This window comes from Heptranchias perlo, chromosome 2 (assembly GCF_035084215.1).
Source record: "Heptranchias perlo isolate sHepPer1 chromosome 2, sHepPer1.hap1, whole genome shotgun sequence".
NCBI classification, from domain to species: domain Eukaryota; kingdom Metazoa; phylum Chordata; class Chondrichthyes; order Hexanchiformes; family Hexanchidae; genus Heptranchias; species Heptranchias perlo.
In genome coordinates, this window is record NC_090326.1 from 35,201,119 (window position 1) to 35,216,546 (window position 15,428).

General features: G+C 45.4%; 1 protein-coding gene across 1 annotated transcript; it reads left to right on the forward strand.

The window, feature by feature from the left end:
• Window positions 1–11,296: 11,296 nt before the first annotated feature.
• Window positions 11,297–12,037, forward strand: rnf182 (ring finger protein 182). The gene has a single exon (XM_067997443.1). It carries the CDS (start codon window positions 11,297–11,299, stop codon window positions 12,035–12,037), a length of 741 nt encoding a protein of 246 aa, XP_067853544.1.
• The last annotated feature ends 3,391 nt before the right edge of the window (window positions 12,038–15,428 follow it).

Genomic DNA, 15,428 nt, shown 5'->3' on the forward strand with positions numbered 1-15,428 from the left:
GAAGCTAAAAGGGTTAAATAATGAGGACAGGTTGCATAAACTAAGCTTGTATCCCCTTGAGTATAGAAGATTAAAGGATGATCTGACTGATATGTTTGAGATGATTAAAGGAGTTGATAGGATAGAGAGAAACTATTTCCTCTGATGGGGAGTCCAGAACAAGGCAGATAACCTTAAAATTAGAGCTAGGCTGTTCAGGAGTGAAATCAGGAAGCACTTCTTCACACAAAGGGTAGTATAAATCTGGAACTCTCTCCCCCAAAAAGCTGTTGAGGTGAGGTCAATTGAAAATTTAAAAACTGAGATTGATAGATTTTTGTTAAGCAAGGGTATTAAGGGATATGGAACCAAGATGGAGTTAAGATACAAATCACCCACGATCTAATTGATGGTGGAACAGATTCGAGGGGCTGAATGGTCTAATCCTGTTCCTATCTTCCTAAGACACCAAAAAGAGTTAAATATGTGTTGATAATACCTTAAAAACAAACCTAGGATATTTTTAAAGATCTTTCGATGTGTTAAATCACAATGCTATCATATTTAAAACATATTATGATATATGTTTTACATTAAAGCACACTGTCTATATCAATCTCCTACACTCTGTATACTGAAAACCATGCCTCCCTAGTATTAAGGCTTATTTAACCATATACAGTCTTTTGATGAACTAAAGGGACATTAGAATAATTAGGTTTCAGGTGTTTCAATTGAGATAAAAGATGCAATTATGTATAAGAGGATTATTATATATTCACAAAGACTCAGAGTTTAAAAGTTATTGGGGAGGGAAAAAAAAATTGGATAAGGCCTATTATCGGGTGCGGGTAGCGCGATCCGTTATTAACCTGCGCCCGATGGCCCCTACGCAGGCAGCACGTGAATTTCAAGCGGCCTGCTAATGAGCATGATAGCTCAGTGCAGCCAGTGCAGAATGAGGAAGCCCGAAATGGGACGTGCTCAGCGCACGTCATTGGCAGCCTGCACCTCTTAAAGGTGCAGGTGCACATTTTGAATGGGACATGCACAGTCCACTAGGAGGAGGGAAAGATGGCCGGAAGAATGGCAGAGCCGGCGTGAGAGCTTCACCGATGATGCACTGGAGGCCCTGATGGAGGGAGTGGACAAAAGGAGGGCCAACATGAACCTGCAGGGTGGCAGGAGACCCTCCAAACTCCAGCTCCGCAGGCATAGGTAGGCTGTGGCCCATGAAGTGAATGGCAGGAGCATTGCACCACGCATGTGGGTGCAGTGCCGAAAGAAGTTCAATGATTTGACACGAGTGGTCAAGGTGAGTGAATGCAAGTGTCAAGTGGCACATCCAACCAACTGCACCACTGGTCCATGGATCACACTCCCCATCACCCACCCACCAATAAACACTGCCCATCCATACGCAATGCTGCACTTGGCATGCTGCATCTCACCCGCACATAGTACCACACTTGCAGGCCACACTACCACCACTCACAGGTCACACGCACTGGCAGCTATTCGACCATGACAGGCATATCACCCACACACCTTGCAGGATACTCACTGACACACTGTCCACTGTCTTGCAGGAGAAGGTGGCGCATAACAGCTGGCAGCAGGAGAGACCTGAGGGTGGTCGGGGACGTTTACACGTCCTTACTCCCCTAGAGGAGACGGTGCTTAAGATCATTGGGCGGGCCTTCGCTGCAGCCATGACCACATGTCCCGGTGAAAGGGGTCTCTGCATATCTAACACTCCTCCCATAATCTTTTCTGACTCACTTCCTGTAGATGCTGTCGGCTCACACATCTTACTTGCTCCTCTCTCCACTCCACAATTCAACCTGTTTCTCTTTGTCATTGCAGATACCCAAGAACACGTGGCAGCACCGTCCGAAGGAAGAGGAGGAGGAGGAGGAGGAGGACGCTGCAGGCACACCATCACCCGATCTGACACTCGCATCCACCAGCTCAGAGACTGACACTGCGCATCCTTTAGAGGTTAGGTTAGAGGAGGGATCTGCACGTGGTGAGACACCGAGCACAAGTGCGCAGGAGCCAGGGTGGGGGGAACAGATACCACAGGTGCCAGCTCGCCAGAGGGCGAGATCACTCACTAGTTCTGCTACAAAGGAGTCAGATGCGGACTTCAATGGGCCAGGCTACAGAAGGCGGCTGGTGGGCGTACATCACCAAATGCTCGGGGCACTGGAAAGCCTGCCAGAAAGCCTGCGCACAATGTCAAGGGTCATGGAGAAGTCCAGCTCCAGCTTGGCACAGGGCTTTGTGCAGTACTTGGAGCCCATTCTTTCCCACGTGGGTGTTCACCTCCATCAGCACACCAGTGGAACCCACCATGACGCAATGCTTGATGGCCGATGTCGCAGCTTCCATTGCAGCACCGACCGATGTCATCAAAGGTCTGCAAGCCACAGTTGCAATGGAAGCTCAGACTGCTGCTATCGTGGCTTTGGGGACCAATGTGGAATGGGGCTTCCAGGGCGTCACAGCACTCCAGCAATCCGTTCTCCAACTGATCACCAGGATTGCTGAGGTGCCGTCCCGGGAGAGTGGCATTGGAGCCATGGCAGTCAAACCTGCTGTCCTCTCTCAGGACGATAGCATTCCTGCTCCCTCCCCTGCCACTCCGCCAGTGTCCCTGTTGTTGCCTATCGGCCAGCCAGGCCAGACTGCTGCAGCCCATGTTGAAACGGTGCAGTCTGAAGCCGGGCGCTCCCGGCCCAGAGCTGCTCGAGGTCGTCCTCCAAGGCCATCTGCACGCTCCATCGAAGGCCAGCAGCCTCCCATTACCTGTGTTCCAGCCACTGGGGATGCATCTCGTAGGAGCACTAGGATAGGTAAAGGTACACGAACGGCAGGAACTAAGGCAATGCACAAGGGTGAGTAGTTCTGTTCTGCTTCCATAATTTGATTTGTTAAAAAATAATGTGATTTTGAATTTGCATTTGGTGGTGGTTTTTATTTGTGCGATGAGCTGAGGGGGAAAACAATGTGTAATCAGATGGAGGGCGATTTGATGGTCATGTGGGAGTGGACAGGTGGGGAGTGTAGGACTGTTGGTGAGTTCGGGGATGTATTTGGCATTATTGATAGTGGACACTGATCAGGCGAGCACGCAGAGCCCTTGCAGACAAGGCGCGTGTTCCCTGTTGTACCCTTGCGTCTTCCTCCACTTGGTCCTCCGGCTCCTCCCCCTCCTTTTCCTCGGCTTCTTCCTCTTCCTCCTCAGCCTCTTCCACCTCAGCCTTTTCCTCCTCCACCTCCTCCACCTCCACCTCTGGCTTAGGGTCTTCTCCGATCATCGATGGCAAAGGCTGGTCCCTCATGATGACGAGGTTGTGCAGCATGCAGCATACCACCACGAATCTTCCCTCCCACTCAGGGCAGTACTGCAGGGCTCCTCCAGACCGGTCCAGGCAGCGGAAGCGTTGTTTGAGGAGGCCTATGGTGTGCTCCACGACACTGTGTGTGGCAGCGTGGCTCTCATTATAGTCCTGCTTTGCACGTGTGCGTGGGTTCCTGACTGGAGTCATGGGTGTGAGGGGATAGCCCTTGTCGCCCAATAGCCTGCCTTTTCCTTGCCGAGCCAGATGAAAGATATCTGGCACGTTGGACTGCCGCATGACGAAGGCGTCGTGACTGCTCCCAGGGTAGCGGGCATCGACCTCCATGATTCGATGTGTGTGGTCAGACACCAGCTGCACGTTCAGGGAGTGGAAGCCCTGTCGGTTGATGAAGATGGCTGAGTTGCAGGGCAATATGCATGTAGCCAATGGCACCCTGCACTATGGGGAAGCCAGCAATGCGAGCGAACCCACGTGCTCGCTCATTCTGCCTGTCAAGAGGGAAGGTGATGAACCTGTTCCTCATCTTGTACAGTGCGTCTATGACCTCCCTTATGCAGCAGCGCACTGTATATTGCCAGATGTTGCACATGTCTCCTGCAGAGGCCTGAAATGATCCTGAGCCATAGAAGTCCAGTGCCACGGTTACCTTCACAGTCACAGGCAAAGCTGTCCTTGCCCTGCTCTAAGGCTGCAGTTGTGGCCGCACCAGTTGAGAGATCTCCGTTACGACCTCCTTGGTGAACCTCAGCCGTCGGTTGCAATGCTCATTTGAGGTAAGAGAATTGGTCCCGGAAGGCCCTCATTGGATATAGCTTCCTGCGCCTCCTCCTCCTCCCTCTCCTCGCAGCTTGACCTGTTGTGCTTAATGCCCAGTGGGAGCCCTAGCAGACCACCCATGGTTGCCAGGAATGTTGTTCAACCACAGCTGTAACTTTTCGAATCGTAAGGCAGTACCTGTCAAATCACTCTCAAATGTACTCTAGGAACTCTCAGTAAGTATAGGGAGCTTCAAAAAACACTTCCTATTCCACCAGCAGCCAGAAGCAACAATCCAGAAACTAACCTGCAACACCTGCATGGTCCCTTTAAATAGCGCTGGTGGGGCCAAGCACTCTAAGACACTTTCAGGTGTGCATGGTTAAGGCTGAGCGTTGAGTTGAGCATTAAGGTTCAAAATGGTGTCTAACACTTTAAATCAGCGTTGCACACTGATTGTACGCATTTTCTCCCTACTTTACACTCTGCCGGCGTTCGGTATTTGCGCATGCACTAATACCTATATCAAGATGGCATCTGGCGCACACCATGCTGGAAACGTGCGTGCACAGCCAAGATGCCATCTTGTCACTTCGGGAGGCCGCGTAGCCCGAAACAACAGGCGCTACACGGCCCAATTTCTAGCCCATTCTTTCCAGGCATTGATTGTCTATTAAGTTTCCTTGCTCTTCCCATGATGCCACATAGGTTGCTCCCTTTGTTACAGATTATGCTTCAAACATTAATATCTCTGCATTTTTGTATGAATGGTTGTACTGACGTTTAAGAAATATTTTTGGTTTGTGTTTTTGCACTTTGAAAATTAATAAAAATATATTTTTGCTTTAAACTCTCTGACAGGTGAAAGTGACCCCACGATCCTTCTGGAGAATATCCCAACTAGTTACAATGGAAAGACGATATTAACAATATTTAAGGAACTGAAGCTAAAGTTAAATCTATTTTTTAGTTTTTTCTACATGTTTTCTACCCTGAAACAATCCCTCAGACCAAAAGGGTGATTTTTCGTGAGGAGACTCCCCACCAGTCACATATATTGGAAGTCGCGGCACATTGCCCGTGATTTTCTGATATATGGCTTGGGTTTTCTGCCAGCAGTGCGTACTCAGAAAGTTGGGCCTTAAAACTGGTAAACTAGCCCCATTGAAATGGAGAAGATGGTGCAAGAACTGACTGAGCTTTCCTCTTTGAAGTAGAATAAAGATGTTTTGAGATATACAACCTCCTTTTCCAAAATAGGACGGACACAAATTTAGTTTCTTTGGAGCTCTGGAAGGGCATTAGAAAACAGTGAGCATGTGGATTTGGAAGTTAATTTGGGAAAATGTGCATGTGCATGACTCCAGCCAATAAAATTTTACAAGATGGGTTGGGATGAAGAAGAATCTAGGTCTATTTGACTCATCCTTTCCAGAATACCAACCCTAGCAGCTCCTAGTTGTTCCTTTAATAAGTTCAGTGTCCTTGGCCCAACCAACCCTTCCTGGAAACCCATCCCAGCTATTGAACACCCCCAACTGTGGCAATGCTTCCGTATTAAATTTGATCTCTTGTCCTGTTGCCCAGGTGCATCTGAAATGTTTGTTCATGGTTTACTTTCAGAATCCCGTTAAGTATATCATTTACCTCTATAAGATCCTGAGAGAGATTCTTTTCAAGGATAAAGAGCACTAGTTTATTATATTGTTCCTCATCATTCTTCCCCCTATTACTGAGTATCAGCCTTGTTGCTCTCCTCTGCGCTGCCTCTAGGGCCTGGATAACCCCTTATGATGCAGGAACTAGAACTGTACACAGTAGTCCAAAGGTGCCTGACCAAAGCACTCTTACGAAGTATTATAAAAGTAGATAGACTTGATTCAACAAACCATGAATATAAACTTAGCCATGAAGGTTAAATGAACGATATGTGCTGAGAGGCATGCACACCATGATGTGTATTGGTCACATATCTAATTGAGCTGCCTGTGAGGGTAGGGTTGGGGGAGGTAATTGCTTGTTTCTGGATGAGGGTGGGGGGTAAAATTCTACTTCAGTAGGGGTGCAAAACAGGTAGTAGTGGATCGGCCGCCTGTTATACACCCCCCAAAACTGAAGATCTTGGATCTCTCAAAGTTTTAATTTAGAAATCTTTCTTGTCTTCCAAATGTTAGCACAAAAAAAGCAAAGTTGGAAGAAGAAAACCATAACCAACGGGTCAATAATATGTGACATATAAAATAATTAAAGAAAATACTAGAAGGGCATTAAGGATAAGAGACTGGATTGGAGTGGGTTTGAACATTGTCCTTTCACCTCTGGGCCTAGATCTCAACTAACCTGGACTGACGAGATGCCAATTGTCTTTGTCCCAAACACAAAACTGCTGATAATGTGGGACAACTCTGCATCATCGACTGCAGAGAAAAGCAAATGTACCATGGAATGCATGGTGCGGTTTGAAACTATTTTATTGATATAGTAAGTGATGAGAAGGCACAAGTGATTAATAAATCAGTAAATTAAAAATAGATATAATGAATTGGAATATATTGTACTGGACTCATGGTCTTGGATTTTATGATAGGCAATAAATGTAATGGAGGTTGTAGCTTCTTCAACCTGGTGCTGGCAGGGATTTACAGATTGGCATTATTTCTACACAACTTCATCATTTTAATGCCCAATCCCCTTTTGGACACATGTAAAGCCCTGTCCTAAGCAGGGCAGGATTACGCCCATGTACTGCAAAAAATGAGGCAGAGGCACGATAAATCATAGAATCATAGAAAGTTACAGCACAGAAGGAGGCCATTCGGCCCATCGTGTCCTTCCCGGCTGAAAAAGAGCTATCCAGCTTAGTCCCACTTTCCAGCACTTGGTCTGTAGCCCTGTAGGTCACGGCACTTCAAGTGCACATCCAAGTACTTTTTAGATGAGTTGAGGGTTTCTGCCTCTACCACCCTTTCAGGCAGTGAGTTCCAGACCCCCACCACCCTCTAGGTGAAAAAATTTCTCCTCAGCTCCCCTCTAATCTTTCTACCAATTACTTTAAATCTATGCCCCCTGGTCACTGACCCCTCTGCTAAGGGAACTAGGTCCTCCCTAACCACTCTATCTAGTCCTGTCATAATTTTATATACCTCAATTAAATCTCCCCTCAGGCTCCTTTGTTCAAAGGAAACAACCCCAGCCTATCCAATCTTCTCTCGTAGCTAAAATTCTCCAGCTCTGGCAACATCCTCGAAAATCTCCTCTGTACCCTTTCTAGTGCAATCACATCTTTCCTGTAATGTGGTGACCAGAACTGTACGCAGTACTCAAGCTATGGCCTAACCAAAGTTTTATACAGTTCTAGCATAATCTCCCTGCTCTTATATTCTATGCCTTGGCTAACAAAGGAAAGTATCCCATATGCCTTTTTAACCATCTTATCTACCTGTCCTGCTACCTTCAGGGATCTGTGGACATGCACTCCAAGGTCCCTTTGTTCCTCTACACCTCCCATTTATTGTGTACTCCTTTCCTTGTTTGCCCTCCCCAAATGCATTACCTCACACCTCTCTGGATTGAATTCCATTTGCCACTTTTCTGTCCACCTGACCAGTCCCTTGACATCTTCCTGTAGTCTACAGTTTTCCTCCTCACTATCAACCACACAGCCAATTTTTGTATCATTTGCAAATTTCTTGATCAAGCTCCCCCACATTCAAGTCCAAATCATTAATATACACCACAAAAAGCAAGGGACCTAGTACTGAGCCTTGTGGAACCCCACAGGAAATAGCCTTCTAGTCACAAAAACACCTGTCAACCATTACCCGTTGCTTCCTGCCACTGAGCCAATTTTGGATCCAACTAGCCACTTTCCCTTGGATGCCATGGGCTTTTACTCTTTTGACCAGTCTGTCATGTGGGGCCTTGTCAAAAGCCTTGCTAAGATACATGTACACTACACCAAACGTGTTACCCTCATCAACCCTCCTTGTTACCTGCTCAAAAAATTCAATCAAGTTAGTCAGACATGACCTTCCATTAACAAGTCCATGCTGACTGTCCTTGATTAACCTGTGCCTGCTACATAACCCGTTCCTGCTACATTTATAGCATTGCAAACTGGACACGATATTTTCCTTCGGCTGACCTTTCACCTTCAGGGTCACAGCAGCAGCGATCTCTGTTTTAACAAACTTTAAGTATTCCTAAGTGCAAAGTTTGGCAAATGATCAATGGTAGACTGCGGCCTTCTGCCCAGAGCAAAAAGTAGGCAATGGCTGTGAATCCAGTGTAAGAAAAGAAAATACAAAATTATTTGAAAAATCTTAATATAAATTTTTAACTTAGAGACAGCAACTTTACATTACGATTTTTACTTTTGGTAACTTTCTCTTTATTTCATTTCAAACCAGCACCCCTCCTCCATCCACACGAGCATGCTTCATTAGAGACAACCCACAGACAAATGAGCGATTTTATAAGATCCTCAAACAATACAACCAAAATAGATTAACAACTCATTCAGCTCACTGCTGTTTGAGGGATCTTACTGTGTACAAAGCAACAGTGACTGAACTTCAAAGTAATTAATTGTATGTAAAGTGCTTTAGGGTGTTCTGAGAGAGATGTGATAAAGTGCTGTATTAATGCGAGTTCTTTCTTTCTACCTCTCATCCCCAGGGAGCCCTTGTTTGGGTGGAAATTCTAATAATAGACTTGCCATTCAAACTGATAATTTACCAGCTCTTCTCTATGCAAAATGGTGTTAAATGTTTTACATGTGAATTGTGAAATATATATTATGAGTCTCCATTCCTGGCTCAGAGCCTCACTCAATGGGAAAATTAACCACAGGAAAATCAGGAGTGCTGACCTCTGTGCCCAATTCTCCAATCTATGGTCCTAGTGAGAGAGGCTCTGCACAGGGAGTAGAGTTTGCAAAATTTACCCTACACTGTGCACTTTAAAATGAAATGCTGCCATCTCTGAAACCTGATACAGTGACTGATTGTAGGTCACATGGTAGAACCATAGCATAGGAGGCCTTTTTGTACAAAATGCGACATTCTGAATAACAACATAAGTAGGAAAGGTCAAGGATGAGAAATGGCCATTTGCCCCAGGAAGGCTCATCCTCCAACTCTCCCATTAATGCCCTAGGGTCACATGTGGCCCTGAACACTGGCAATCTGATCCTTGTAACCCAGGCAGCTCAGTCCTAACTTATCTTGGATCAGCCGCAATTTAATATCAGGAAGACCAATGCCATCGTCCTCAGCCCCTGCCACAAACTCTGTACCATTGCTACTGATTCCATCCTCCTCCCTGGCCACTGTCTTTGATTGAACTAGACTGTTCGCAACCTTGGCATCTATTCGACGCCGAGCTGAGACTCCGACCCCAAATTCTCTCCATCACAAAGACCGCATACTTCCACCTCTGTAGCATCGCTCGTCTCCACCTTGGCGTCAACCCATCTGCTGCTGAAGCTCTCCTCCATGCCTTTGTCACACAAGACTTGACTATGCTCTCCTTGCTGACCTCCCATCTTCCATTCTCTGTCAACCTCAGCTCATCCAAAAATCTGCTGCCCATATTCTATCCCCCACCAAGTCCCACTTACCCATCACTCCTATCCTTGCTGACGTACACTGGTTCCCAATTCCCCAAAACTTCTTTAATTTAAAATTCTGATTCTTGTGTTCATGGCTTTGCTCCTCCCTATCTACGTAACCTCCTGCAGCCCTACAACCCCACCCCACCCCCACCCAAACGCTCCATTTTTCTGACTCTGGCCTCTTGTGCATTTCCCTTTCCCTTTGCCCCTCCACTGGTGGCCATGCCTTCAGCTGTCTGGGTCCCACACTCTGGAATTCCCTCCCTGAACCCCTCTGCCTCTCCACCTCCTCCTCTTTCAGACCCTACTTAAAACTCACCTCTTTGAACAAGCTTTGGGTCACCTCTCCAAATATCTCCTTTTTTGGCCCGGGAGAACCCTTACATCCTCCCCCAGCTGGACCACATCTACAAGACATTCCTGCATCTCTTTAATGTAGGGCCCCCTAGTGGTACAGGTGCAAGCCATTGCCAGGCAACACAACAAAACTCCCCCAAACCCTGCAACCTTTGGTGGGATCATCTGTGGTGGTCCCAGATAGGCACACCTTGCCCATACGCCGAGATGTGGCCCTCAGCCCCCTGCAAGATTTTGTGGGGCCACCAAGGTCTGTTAGTATCAGAAACTTTAGATATATGCAAATTAATGGGAACATGGATTTAAACTTTAGATGCGGCCCCCACATCTCCATGGTATGCACCTATGGGTTCACAAAAACAAAATCTTGGACATCCTTACATTATAGCATCCACTTGCATGCTGAATGTCTCAAATATTTCTTCCTGTGTTAGATTGCAGATTGTTCCAAACATTTATCCGTCTTTAAGTATGGAAGCTCTTGCTGATAACTGTTTTAAATGGACTTTTCACTCATTTTTATTTCCCTCCTTTGGTTCTACTTTTCTGACTTAATTATTGTAAGTTACCTTACCTGTACCATTTAATATTTTAGGTATCCGGAAGAAGTCCCACCTTAATTGCCTTCTTCATGAATCAAACAGTGAATACGTCAACAAGCACCAGTGAAACTAATCAGTTTTGAGCTGCATTGCCATAGCTGCAAATACAAGAGTAAATTGAACAATCTTGCACGCCGGGTACAGAACCTCGCCAGATAGGAATGCAGGTCATAGATGGGGCTAAAATACTGTAGTGTTCTCCAACCTGTGTTCCCATCGTGGCTCAATGCTGGCATTGCAGGTTTGCTGAATAAACCCTTTAGAGCAAATTCATTGGATAGAATTACACAGAGAGTCCAAACATCCAGTCGAGAAAGATCCAGTTGCTGAATAATAACAATTAAAACTTTTGTTCTTCTGGGCAGGGTTTAAAGCTTCAGTACAATGAACAATGCGTGACTTATTTCTCTCCCTACAGATAGCCTGACAGCTTACTCGCATGGGGCTGCCATCATCAAATGCAGTCTGCCTACTCTCAGGGACATAGTGGGGGCAGGTGAAAGATTGTCCATCTGCAGCACTGCCTCCTGACTGGTTAAAACACTTTACGTGACGTTCAAAGAGCAATCACAAACTACCTTCTGAACAAAAACCATTACCGCTGCGGTTGAACAGTCGCTATGAATTGCCAGACTACAGAGGATTCTACAGAAAAACAGATATTTTCTTCTGAGGAGCTGGAATGCAAAATCTGTTACAACCCTTACAATCTGAAGAACAGGAGACCCAAGGTGTTAGAATGCTTTCACAGGGTGTGTGCCAAATGCCTGAATAAAATTGTAGACCTTGGGGACTCCTCACAAGGTATCGTTAGCTGTCCTTTCTGCAGGTATGAGACGAGCATACTAGATGATGAATTCGGTGGACTTCCAGATGACAGTAATGTCCTTGCTGCCCTTACATGCAAGGAGAAGAATAGAAGGTTCACCTTGGACAACCCATCCGAGCTTCTGCTGACTCCAAAAAGGTTAGCCTCCTTTGCAAGCCCCTCCCATAGCTCCTCAAACTGTCTGGTCATCACCATTGTGGAAGTTCAAAGGGATTCCCCACAGTCTCAGAGTTCAGCGTCAGTCATGGAATTGTACAACTCCAGTTTTGATTCGATTGCCTCAATGTCTCGGCAGTGGTCAGTTTGGAATTGCACTCCCCTGCTCTGCCATACAATAGGCAGGATCCTAGTCTGGCTACTGGGACTCTTGTACTTCAGCTCTTTGCCACTTGGTGTTTACCTGCTAGTGATTCAGAAGGTCACACTGGGGATCATATTTGTCAGTCTGGTTCCCTCCAGTCTTGTTATACTTATGGTCTATGGTTTCTGTCAATGTTTATGTCATGAGTTTTTGGATTGTATATCTTCATGAAAACAAAATCTAAAAGTAAGTATGAACTTACAGTAGCAGATTTTGGTCTTAGGAATTCAGGTTTTGTGTCTTGTATTAACTCTGGGTTGTGAACAGTGTAATTTTTCCATCGTGTGTCCGGGGAGACTATACTTCCAGTAGAGAATTGTTTCGATACAGTGATGGTTGTGTTCCCTGTTGTGCGATATATTCTTATTGCACATTAGTTTATCCAAAGTGAATAAAGTCACAATTTGAAAAGCACTGGGGAAAATAAATCACACTAATTATTATGGAAGAAAATATTGTCAAGATAGAAATCAGGATTTAATAGCTCTTTAAATCTAATCAGTTTATGGGGTCCTGATAAAGGCCCATCTAATCTAGTGCTCTATATTATCTGATAGAATTCCTGATCAAATGATTAATGTATAGTATAAAGTGCTTTGGCAAATGAGTTGTGCATTTTGTAGGACTCCGCTGTATAGAGATTGAGAAAGAATGAGTTGAACAAGGTTCCACGAAAGCACTAATCTGACATCTTAATGGAAGTGGGAAATGCTGTTGTGTGAGGGTAATCACTAACACTGTAACATATACATAGAGTGCAGAAAATAAGAGACAGGAATCTTAGTGTGCAGACTGCAGTAGAATTGAAAATGGATCTGTACTTATGACTGGTGGGCCGTTACATGACACTGAGCAGGGTATTACTCCTGGAAAGATAACAATATTATCAGTCAATTTTGGATTCAAGGATGAATATTCCAACACTGCTATCAAAGAAGCTGACATTGAGCTTTAAAAATAATGCTCCAAAGTAGGACTGACAGATACATGTCTGTGAGTACATCAGTTCCAATAAGCACAACAGAGATTGGAGGGATACACGTTGTGGGAGATTGGAGAGATACACGTTGTGGGAGATTGGAGAGATACACATTGTGGGAGATTGGAGAGATACACATTGTGGGAGATTGGAGTGCTGCATATTGTGGAGATTAAAGATGCACATTGTGGGAGATTGGAGAGATGCACAATGTGGGAGATTGGAGAGATACACATGGTGGGAGATTGGAGAGATACAAGTTGTGGGAGATTGGAGAGATACACATTGTGGGAGATTGGAGAGATACACATTGTGGGAGATTGGAGAGATACATGTGGGAGATTGGAGAGATACAAGTTGTGGGAGATTGGAGAGATACACATTGTGGGAGATTGGAGAGATACACATTGTGGGAGATTGGAGAGCTGCATATTGTGGAGATTAAAGATGCACATTGTGGGAGATTGGAGAGATTCACATTGTGGGAAATTGGAGAGATACACATTGTGGGAGATTGGAGAGATACGCATTGTGGGATATTGGAGAGTACACATTGTGGGAGATTGGAGAGATACGCATTGTGGGATATTGGAGAGCTGCATATTGTGGAGATTAAAGATACACATTGTGGGAGATTGGAGAGATGCACATTGTGGGAGATTGGAGAGATACACATTGTGGAAGATTGGAGAGATACGCATTGTGGGATATTGGAGAGATATGCATTGTGGGAGATGCAGAGATACAGATTGTGAGAGATTGGAGAGATACACATTGTGGGAGATTGGAGAGATATATGTTGTAGGAGATTGGAGAGGTGCATTTTGTGTAGATTAATGATACACATTGTGGGAGATTGGAGAGATACACGTTGTAGGAGATTGGAGAGATACACGTTGTAGGAGATTGGAGAGATACACGTTGTAGGAGATTGGAGAGATGCATATTGTGGGAGATTGCAGAGATACACATTGTGGGTGATTGCAGAGATACACATTGTGGGAGATTGAAGAGACATACATTGTGGGAGATTGCAGAGATACACATTGTGGGAGATTGGAGAGATACACATTGTGGGAGATTGGAGAAATACACATTGTGGGAGATTGGAGAGACATACATTGTGGGACATGCAGAGATACACATTGTGGGAGATTGGAGAGACACACATTGTGGGAGATTGCAGAGATACACATTGGGAGATTGCAGAGATACACATTGGGAGAGATTGCAGAGATACACATTGTGGGAGATTGCAGAGACACATTGTAAGAGATTGCAGAGACACACATTGTGGGAGATTGGCGAGATACACATTGTGGGAGATTGGAGAGATACGCATTGTGGGATATTGGAGAGATATTCATTGTGGGAGATTGCAGAGATACAGATTGTGAAAGATTGGAGAGATACACATTGTGGGAGATTGGAGAGATACACGTTGTAGGAGATTGGAGAGATACACGTTGTAGGAGATTGGAGAGATACATTGTGGGAGATTGGAGAGATACACGTTGTAGGAGATTGGAGAGATACACATTGTAGGAGATTGGAGAGATACACGTTGTAGGAGATTGGAGAGATACACGTTGTAGGAGATTGGAGAGATGCATATTGTGGGAGATTGCAGAGATACACATTGTGGGTGATTGCAGAGATACACATTGTGGGAGATCGAAGAGACATACATTGTGGGAGATTGCAGAGATACACATTGTGGGAGATTGGAGAGATACACATTGTGGGAGATTGGAGAGATACACATTGTGGGAGATTGGAGAAATACGCATTGTGGGAGATTGGAGAGACATACATTGTGGGAGATGCAGAGACACACATTGTGGGAGATTGGAGAGACACACATTGTGGGAGATTGCAGAGATACGCATTGTGGGATATTGCAGAGATACACATTGTGGGAGATTGCAGAGACACACATTGTGGGAGATTGTAAGGACACACATTGTGGGAGATTGGAGAGATACACACTGGGAGATTGGAGAGATGCACATTGTGGGAGATTGGAGAGATACGCATTGTGGGAGATTGGAGAGATACGCATTGTGGGAGATTGGAGAGATACGCATTGTGGGAGATTGGAGAGATACGCATTGTGGGAGATTGGAGAGATACACACTGGGAGATTGGAGAGATGCACATTGTGGGAGATTGGAGAGATGCGCATTGTGGGAGATTGGAGAGATACGCATTGTGGGAGATTGGAGAGATACGCATTGTGGGAGATTGGAGAGATACGCATTGTGGGAGATTGGAGAGATACGCATTGTGGGAGATTGGAGAGATGCGCATTGTGGGAGATTGGAGAGATACGCATTGTGGGAGATTGGAGAGACATACATTGTGGGAGATGCAGAGACACACATTGTGGGAGATTGGAGAGACACACATTGTGGGAGATTGGAGAGACACACATTGTGGGAGATTGCAGAGATACGCATTGTGGGAGATTGCAGAGATACACATTGTGGGAGATTGTAGGGACACACATTGTGGGAGATTGTAGGGACACACATTGTGGGAGATTGGAGAGATACACACTGGGAGATTGGAGAGATGCACATT